At 47.0% G+C, this 11,023-nt stretch overlaps 1 protein-coding gene across 1 annotated transcript in view; it reads left to right on the top strand.

Annotated features, from left to right (window-relative positions):
* Positions 1-796: 796 nt before the first annotated feature.
* Positions 797-11,023, top strand: part of LOC310779570 (uncharacterized protein) — a gene marked incomplete at its 5' end in the record, with an annotated part of 25,050 nt that continues 14,823 nt past the window's right edge. Inside the window, 2 exons of the mRNA XM_083640096.1 lie at positions 797-846; positions 1,850-1,945. Of these exons, the coding sequence (XP_083496222.1) occupies positions 797-846; positions 1,850-1,945 (146 nt within the window). The remainder of the gene's footprint in view (positions 847-1,849; positions 1,946-11,023) is intronic.

Below are 11,023 nucleotides of genomic sequence, written 5' to 3'. Positions count from 1 at the left end.
ATAGAACATTATTTTCACTTTGATCTTGCTATAGTGTAGCGTATTTACATGCTTGCAGTATTGAAACTGCAGTTAGATTGGTTTGAGAAGCATAATAATATGGAATAATAGCCTATAATGCAGACAGACAGGCTGGATGAAGGGAGGGGGGGGGGGGGGGGGGGGCAGAGCGTTTGGCTTTCGTCTGGTTTTGCGGGATCACTGGAATTGGAGCTAAAAAGGCAAGCGTGCGATTCGTTTATTGCACTTATCCAATGAGCATGACGATGCATAATTTTACGCCTAAAAGGCGTGGTTGTAATGCTTTGGGCTGCATCTAGCGCCAGCACGACGATATCAAGTGCGCCTTTCCACGCCCACTGCTTTGATCTGCGCCTGCCGCTCGGCCTAGAAACTGCGCCGATGCAACGATAGGGGCCCCTATCTACACCAGGCTTACAGACTGGGGTGTGCGAGAAAGCAAATCCATGCGCCTCCTGGGTCCTGGGAGCCCAGTGAGGAACCTGTTGTCTTCTCCTCTCAGGGTGTGTGCCATAAGCAATCTGGTCTCTATGGGAGATATGACAACCCCTAGCGAGGGTTCCCTGAAGCCTTTGTGGATAAAACTATAGTTATGTGAAACGGACATATAGCGTAAGGAACAGATACAAAAATACATCTGTGACATTGTTCAGTAGGGTTAGGCTATACAGGTCACCACTCCATTTCAATGGCACATCTTGCATTAAAGGGATACGCCACTTTTTCGGAAGTTTAACTCATTTGCCATATCCCCCCCACATAACCAAGGTACACCATGCCTCTGCCGTCACTGTCCCAGCAATATACAGTGAGCTACATCGTGAAGTTAGTATCGCTGTAGAATGGAGGCCAATGGTACACCCGTTCAAAATAACCAAAAGGAGATACTTCCTTGTTTGCCTGTAAAGAGCGCTTCCCCTGTACACAGCGCATGCGCTGTATGTCGCGCATGTCTGGCGGCCATGTTTAGAAAGTAATTCATGTTTAGAAAGTAATTCCGGCTATGTATTCTCCTTAAAAAATATATAATTTCTCCACATTTGGATTAATATTTAATCTCTTGGTGAGTACCCGAAGCACAAAATGTATTTTGGCGCTATTAGATCTGTGTTTTTGGTCATTTTGAATGGGTGTACCATTGGCCTCCATTCTAAGGCGATACTTACTAACTTCACGACTGTAGCTCACTGTATATTGCTCGGACAGTGACGGTAAAGGCATGGTGTACCTTGATTATGTGGGGGGGATATGGCAGATGAGCTAAACTCCCCAAAAAGTGGCGTATCCCTTGAAATGAAAATGCTTATCACTACAAACTAATTTAGTAACTTGCTTAGTTTAGTCTACATTCTAATTCCTGAGGACAAGTTGGTTTGCCGCAAAATGCATCACACATAAAAACACAGTAGCCACATAACAATAAAGAAATTACAAAATCATTTCTCAAAAATGATGGCAGTGGACAGTAATGAATGATACAATTTCTGAGGAACAGTCATCAAGATTCTTCACACTATTTTTCAAAATTAATTATCTTCCATAGAGTTTGCCACGACAGGTGCTGGAACTACAACAGCTGCTCCAAGCACCACAACAGCTGCTCCAACAACGACAACAACTGCCCCACCAACCACAACAGCTGCTCCAACCACCACAACAGCGGCTCCCACAAGTACAACAGCTTCACCAAGCACCATAACAGCTGCACCCACAAGTACAACAGCTCTTCCAACTACCACAACAGCTGCTCCCACAAGTACAATGGCCCCACCAACCACCACAACATCTGCACCCACAAGTACAACAGCTCTTCCAACTACCACAACAGCTGCTCCCACAAGTACAATGGCTCTTCCGACAACCACAACATCTGCTCCCACAAGTACAATGGCTTCACCAACCACCACAACAGCTGCACCCAGAAGTACAACAGTTCTTCCAACTACCACAACAGCTGCTCCCACAAGTACAATAGCTCTTCCAACTACCACAGCAGCTGCACCCACAAGTACAACAGCTCTTCCAACTACCACAACAGCTGCTCCCACAAGTACAACAGCTCTTCCAACTACCACAACAGCTGCTCCCACAAGTACAATGGCCCCACCAACCACCACAACATCTGCACCCACAAGTACAACAGCTCTTCCAACTACCACAACAGCTGCTCCCACAAGTACAACAGCTCTTCCAACTACCACAGCAGCTGCACCCACAAGTACAACAGCTCTCCCAACTACCACAACAGCTGCTCCCACAAGTACAACAGCTCTTCCAACTACCACAACAGCTGCTCCCACAAGTACAACATCTCTTCCAACTACCACAGCAGCTGCACCCACAAGTACAACAGCTCTCCCAACTACCACAACGGCTGCTCCCACAAGTACAACAGCTCTTCCAACTACCACAACAGCTGCTCCCACAAGTACAACATCTCTTCCAACTACCACAGCAGCTGCACCCACAAGTACAACAGCTCTTCCAACTACCACAACAGCTGCTCCCACAAGTACAACAGCTCTTCCGACAACCACAACAGCTGCTCCCACAAGTACAATGGCTCCACCAACCACCACAACAGCTGCACCCAGAAGTACAACAGTTCTTCCAACTACCACAACAGCTGCTCCCACAAGTACAACAGTTCTTCCAACTACCACAGCAGCTGCACCCACAAGTACAACAGCTCTTCCAACTACCACAACAGCTGCTCCCACAAGTACACCAGCTCTTCCAACTACCACAACAGCTGCTCCCACAAGTACAATGGCCCCACCAACCACCACAACATCTGCACCCACAAGTACAACAGCTCTTCCAACTACCACAACAGCTGCTCCCACAAGTACAATGGCTCTTCCGACAACCACAACAGCTGCTCCCACAAGTACAACGGCTCCACCAACCACCACAACAGCTGCACCCAGAAGTACAACAGTTCTTCCAACTACCACAACAGCTGCTCCCACAAGTACAACAGCTCTTCCAATGACCACAGCAGCTGCACCCACAAGTACAACAGCTCTTCCAACTACCACAACAGCTGCTCCCACAAGTACAACAGCTCTTCCAACTACCACAACAGCTGCTCCCACAAGTACAACGGCCCCACCAACCGCCACAACATCTGCACCCACAAGTACAACAGCTCTTCCAACTACCACAACAGCTGCTCCCACAAGTGCAATGGCTCTTCCGACAACCACAACAGCTGCTCCCACAAGTACAACGGCTCCACCAACCACCACAACAGCTGCACCCAGAAGTACAACAGTTCTTCCAACTACCACAACAGCTGCTCCCACAAGTACAACAGCTCTTCCAACTACTACAGCAGCTGCACCCACAAGTACAACGGCTCCATCAACCACCACAGCAGCTGCACCCACAAGTACAACGGCTCCATCAACCACCACAACAGCTGTACCCACAAGTACAACAGCTCTTCCAACTACCACAACAGCTGCTCCCACAAGTACAACAGCTCTTCCAACTACCACAACAGCTGCACCCACAAGTACAACGGCTCAACCAACCACCACAACAGCTGCACCCACAAGTACAACAGCTCTTCCAACTACCACAGTGGAAGCAACCACCACAACAGCTGCTCCAACAACCACAGCTGCTACAACTAGTTTAGCTGTCAGTTTCACATCTGCTGAGACATTTATAGATGACCTGCTGGATACATCATCTACAGCTTTTACAACTCGAGCCACAAAAATAAGAACAGCGGTAAGTCTCCCACTTCAAAGGAAGCCTGTGGTAGCGTCTATCGTATTCTGATATCAGAGATCAGGTCATTCATTACTCAAAGTATGGAAAACATAGATCATAATAATGTCCTTTTAGGACACAAATGTCTTAACATCTAATACCTACATAATAGTTTACAATAAGTGTTCCTTTAATTTAATTCATGATGTGCTCCTCTTCCAAAAATCATTTTTGTTAGTGTCAACATACAGTACATTTGGAAATTTGGTGTTAAATCTACTACACCAATCTAAATAGACTTCAATCTTGTTTGCAATAGCATTCACCCTCTCTACTCACGTTCGTCTATATTTTTTCAATAGCCAAAATTATTAGCAAGAAATTTTCAATATATTCAGGTTTCAGAATTGCATTTCCCCCCCAAGCATATTCACTTTAACCATTCTTGCTAGGTAGTCTTATACTTGGTCTTAATGCTGGATCATACAGTGGAATGCATTGTATTCCAGTTGCTGGATTTTCAAACAAAAAAATAAATATATTCATCCCTCCATCACAATAAAATGACAAAGATGCACTCAGTGCACTTGCCCTCCTGGAATTTTACTGTGGTAGTAGATAAAGGAATAATTAAGAAAATTGAATAATATAATTGAATAAGGTCAAATGAAATAGTTAAAATAGTGCTTGAAATAAAATAAAACAGGTAAAACATGAGAAATATAGCCAACATAAAAATGCTTAAAATCTGCTTTTATTCTTGCAGCTTGAGCCTATTTACCAAGCAGAATACTCCTCCTTCAGCTCCTTGACAGTGGTGTCATTCAGGTAATTTGTTTATGTTCAGCTTTGCTAGAATGAAAGAATAAACGTCAGAAAGTCATGATTACTGAAACAATTATTTTTCTGTATTTCCATTTGCAGTAGTGGATCGATCGTCAATAACATCGAAGTTACTTTCGCGGACTCATCTGTTCCTTCATCTACCCAGATTGGAAATGTTTTGATCAATGCAGCTTCAAGCATTTCGGCCTTCAACATTGACACCACCACTGTTTCTGTGGGGGGCACACTTGTAACTACTACAGTTGCTCCAACAACTACCACAGTGGCACCAACCACCACAATAGCTTGCCTCACAAGTACAACAGCTCGACCAACCACCACAACAGCTGCACCCACAAGTACAGCAGCTCCACCAACCACCACAACAGCTGCACCCACAAGTGCAACAGCTCTTCCAACTACCACAACAGGTGCTCCCACAAGTACAACAGCTAAACCAACCACCACAACAGCTGCACCGACAAGTACAACGGCTCCACCAACCACCAAAACAGCTGCACCCACAAGTACAACAGCTCCACCAACCACCACAACAGCTGCACCCACAAGTACACCAGCTCTTCCAACTACCACAACAGCTGCACCCACAAGTACAACAGCTCTTCCAACTACCACAACAGCTGCACCCACAAGTACAACAGCTCTTCCAACTACCACAGTGGCACCAACCACCACAACAGCTCTTCCAACTACCACAACAGCTGCTCCCACAAGTACAACAGCTCTTCCAACCACCACAACAGCTGCACCCACAAGTACAACAGCTCTTCCACCTACCACAACAGCTGCTCCCACAAGTACAACAGCTCTTCCAACTACCACAACAGCTGCTCCCACAAGTACTACGGCTCTTCCAACTACCACAACAGCTGCTCCCACAAGTACGATGGCTCCAACAACCACCACAACAGCTGCACCCACAAGTACAACAGTTCTTCCAACTACCACAACAGCTGCTCCCACAAGTACAACAGCTCTTCCAACTACCACAACAGCTGCACCCACAAGTACAACAGCTCCACCAACCACCACAACAGCTGCACCCACAAGTAAAACGGCTTCACCAACCACCACAACAGCTGCACCCACAAGTACAACGGCTCCACCAACCACCACAACAGCTGCACCCACAAGTACAACAGCTCTTCCAACTACCACAACAGCTGCTCCCACAAGTATAACAGCTCTTCCAACTACCACAACAGCTGCACCCACAAGTACAACAGCTCTTCCAACTACCATTACAGCTGCACCCACAAGTACAACAGCTCTTCCAACTACCACAACAGCTGCTCCCACAAGTATAACAGCTCTTCCAACTACCAGTACAGCTGCACCCAAAAGTACAACAGCTCTTCCAACTACCACAGTAGCACCAACCACCACAACAGCTCTTCCAACGACCACAACAGCTGCTCCCACAAGCACAACAGCTCTTCCAACCACCACAACAGCTGCACACACAAGTACGACAGCTCTTCCAACTACCACAACAGCTGCTCCCACAAGTACAACAGCTCCACCAACCACCACAACAGCTGCACCCACAAGTACAACAGCTCTTCCAACTACCACAACAGCTGCACCCACAAGTACAACAGCGCTTCCAACTACCACAACAGGTGCACCCACAAGTACAACAGCTCTTCCAACTACCACAACAGCTGCATCCACAAGTACAACAGCTCTTCCAACTACCACAGTGGCACCAACCACCACAACAGCTGCTCCAACAACTACAACAGCTGCTCCAACAACTACAACAGCTGTTCTAACCACCACAACCGCTACTCCAACAACCACAACAGCTGCTCCAACCACCACATCAGCTGATCCAACAACCACAACAGCTGCCCCAACAACCACAACAGCTGCTCCAACAACGACAACAGCTGCTCCAACAACCGCAATAGCTGCTCTAACCACCACAACAGCTGCCCCAACAACTACAACAGCTGCCCCAACCACCACAACAGCTGCACCCACAAGTACAACAGCTCTTCCAACTACCACAACAGCTGCACCCACAAGTACAACAGCGCTTCCAACTACCACAACAGGTGCACCCACAAGTACAACAGCTCTTCCAACTACCACAACAGCTGCATCCACAAGTACAACAGCTCTTCCAACTACCACAGTGGCACCAACCACCACAACAGCTGCTCCAACAACTACAACAGCTGCTCCAACAACTACAACAGCTGTTCTAACCACCACAACCGCTACTCCAACAACCACAACAGCTGCTCCAACCACCACATCAGCTGATCCAACAACCACAACAGCTGCCCCAACAACCACAACAGCTGCTCCAACAACGACAACAGCTGCTCCAACAACCGCAATAGCTGCTCTAACCACCACAACAGCTGCCCCAACAACTACAACAGCTGCCCCAACCACCACAACAGCTGCTCCAACAACCACAACAGCTGCTCCAACAACCACAACAGCTGCTCCAACCACCACAACAGCTGCTCCAATGACCACAACAGCTGCTCCAACAACCACAACAGCTGCTCTAACCACCACAACAGCTGCCCCAACAACTACGACGCCTCCACCAACCACAACAGCTGCACCTACAAGTACAACAGCTCTTCCAACTACCACAACAGCTGCAGCCACAAGTACAACGGCTCTTCTAACTACCACAACAGCTGCACCCACAAGTACAACAGCTCTTCCAACTACCACAGTGGCACCAACCACCACAACAGCTGCTCCAACAACTACAGCTGCTACAACTAGTTTAGCTGTCAGTTTCACATCTGCTGAGACATTTATAGATGACCTGCTGGATACATCATCTACAGCTTTTACAACTCGAGCCACAAAGATAAGAACAGCGGTAAGTCTCCCACTTCAAAGGAAGCCTGCAGCGTCTATTGTATTCTGATATCAGACATCAGGTCATTCATTACTCAAAGTATGGAGAATGTAGCTCATAATAATGTCCTTTTAGCACACAAATGTCTCAAAATCTAATACCCACCTAATAGTTTACAATAAGTGATCCTTTAATTTCATTCATGATGTGCTCCTCTTCCAAAAATAACTTTTGTTCGTCTCAACATACATTTGGAATTTTTGTGTTAAATCTACTACACCAATCTTAGAGTTAAATCTTCTTTGCAATAGCATTCACCCTCTCTACTCACGTCCGTCTATATTTTTTCAATGGCCAAAATTATTAGCAAGAGATTTTCAATATATTCAGGTTTAAGAATTGAAATGTTTCGCCAAGCATATTCACTTTAACCATTCATGCTAGGTAGTCTAATTGGTCTTAATGCTGGATCATACAGTGGAATGCATTTTATTCCAGTTGCTGGATTTTCAAAGAAAATAATTAATATAATCATCCCTCCATCACTATAAAAGGACAAAGATGCACTCAGTCCACTTCCCCTGCTGGAATTTTACTGTGGTAGTAAATAAAGGAATAATTAAGAAAATTGAATAATATAATTGAATAATGTAAAATGAAATAGTTAAAATAGTGCTTGAAATAAAACTAAAACTAAGGTAAAACATGAGAAATATAGCCAACATAAAAATGCTTACAACCTGCTTTTATTCTTGCAGCTTGAGCCTACTTACCAAGCAGCATACTCCTCCTTCAGCTCCTTGGAAGTGGTGTCATTCAGGTAATTTGTTTATGTTCAGCTTTGCAAGAATGAAAGAATAAACATCAGAAAATCATGATGACTGAAACAATTTTTTGTCTGTAATTTCATTTGCAGTAGTGGATCGATCGTCAATAACATCGAAGTTACTTTCGCGGACTCATCTGTTCCTACATCTACCCAGATTGGAAATGTTATAATCAATGCAGCTTCAAGCATTACAGCCTTCAGCATTGACACTACCACAGTTTCTGTGGGTGGCACGCTTGTAACTACTACAGCTGCTCCAACAACTACGACAGCTGCTCCAACAACCACAACAGCTGCTCCAATGACCACAACAGCTTCGCCAACCACCACAACAGCTGCTCTAACCACAACAACAGCTGCCGCAACAACTACGACAGCGGCCCTAACAACCACAACAGCTGGCCCAACAACCACAACACCTGCTCCAACAACCACAACAGCTGCTCCAACAACTACGACAGCTGCCCCAACCACCACAACAGCTGCTCCAACCACAACAACAGCTGCTCCAATGACCACAACAGCTTCTCCAACCACCACAACAGCTGCTCCAACAACCACAACAGCTGTCCCAACCACCACAACAGCTGCTCCAACCACCACAACAGCTGCTCCAACAACCACAACAGCTGCTCCAACAACCACAACAGCAGCTCTAACCACCACAACAGCTGCCCCAACAACCACAACAGCTGCTCCAACGACCACAACAGCTTCTCCAACCACCACAACAGCTGCTGCAACAACCACAACAGCTGCTCCAACAACCACAACAGCTGCTCCAACAACCACGACAGCTGCCCCAACAACCACAACAGCTGCTCCAACCACAACAACAGCTGCTCCAATGACCACAACAGCTTCTCCAACCACCACAACAGCTGCTCCAACAACCACAACAGCTGCCCCAACCACCACAACAGCTGCTCCAACCACCACAACAGCTGCTCCAACAACCACAACAGCTGCTCCAACAACCACAACAGCAGCTCTAACCACCACAACGGCTGCCCCAACAACCACAACAGCTGCACCAACGACCACAACAGCTTCTCCAACCACCACAACAGCTGCTGTAACAACCACAACAGCTGCCCCAACCACCACAACAGCTGCTCCAACCACCACAACAGCTGCCTCAACAACCACAACAGCTGCTCCAACCACCACAACAGCTGCTCAAACAACCACAACAGCTGCTTCTACAACCACCACAACAGCTCTTCCAACTACCACAACAGGTGCTCCCACAAGTACAACGGCTCCACCAACTACCACTACAGGTGCACCCACAAGTACAACAGCTCTTCCAACTACCACAACAGCTGCCCCCACAAGTACATTAGCTCTTCCAACTACCACAACAGGTGCTCCCACAAGTACAACGGCTCCACCAACCACCACAACAGCTGCACCCACAAGTACAACAGCTCCACCAACCACCACAACAGCTGCACCCACAAGTACAACAGCTCTTCCAACTACCACAGTGGCACCAACCACCACAACAGCTGCTCCAACAACTACAACAGCTGCTCCAACAACCACAACAGCTGCTCCAACAACCACAACAGCTGCTCCAACGACCACAACAGCTGCTCTAACCACCACAACAGCTGCCCCAACAACTACAACGCCTCCACCAACCACAACAGCTGCACCCACAAGTACAACAGCTCTTCCAACTACCACAACAGCAGCCACAAGTACAACGGCTCTTCTAACTACCACAGTGGCACCAACCACCACAACAGCTGCTCCAACAACTACAACAGCTGCTCCAACAACTACAACAGCTGTTCTAACCACCACAACCGCTACTCCAACAACCACAACAGCTGCTCCAACCACCACATCAGCTGATCCAACAACCACAACAGCTGCCCCAACAACCACAACAGCTGCTCCAACAACGACAACAGCTGCTCCAACAACCACAACAGCTGCTCTAACCACCACAACAGCTGCCCCAACAACTACAACAGCTGCCCCAACCACCACAACAGCTGCTCCAACAACCACAACAGCTGCCCCAACCACCACAACAGCTGCTCCAACCACCACAGCAGCTGCTCCAACAACCACAACAGCTGCTCCAACAACCACAACAGCTGCTCCAACAACCACAACAGCTGCTCCAACCACCACAACAGCTGCTCCAACGACCACAACAGCTGCTCTAACCACCACAACAGCTGCCCCAACAACTACAACGCCTCCACCAACCACAACAGCTGCACCCACAAGTACAACAGCTCTTCCAACTACCACAACAGCAGCCACAAGTACAACGGCTCTTCTAACTACCACAACAGCTGCACCCACAAGTACAACGGCTCCACCAACCACCACAACAGCTGCACCCACAAGTACAACAGCTCTTCCAACTACCACAGTGGCACCAACCACCACAACAGCTGCTCCAACAACTACAGCTGCTACAACTAGTTTAGCTGTCAGTTTCACATCTGCTGAGACATTTATAGATGACCTGCTGGATACATCATCTACAGCTTTTACAACTCGAGCCACAAAAATAAGAACAGCGGTAAGTCTCCCACTTCAAAGGAAGCCTGTGGTAGCGTCTATCGTATTCTGATATCAGAGATCAGGTCATTCGTTACTCAAAGTATGGAAAATATAGCTCATAATAATGTCCTTTTAGCACACAAATGTCTAAAAATCTAATACCCACCTAATAGTTTACAATAAGTATTCCTTTAATTTCATTCATGATGTGCTCCTCTTCCAAAAATAATTTTTGTTAGTGT

Source organism: Poromitra crassiceps (assembly GCF_964638095.1).
Source record: "Poromitra crassiceps genome assembly, chromosome: 7".
NCBI classification, from domain to species: Eukaryota; Metazoa; Chordata; class Actinopteri; order Beryciformes; family Melamphaidae; genus Poromitra; species Poromitra crassiceps.
The sequence above is the reverse complement of the archived record's forward strand: the minus strand, read 5'-3'. Positions and strand labels throughout refer to the sequence as shown.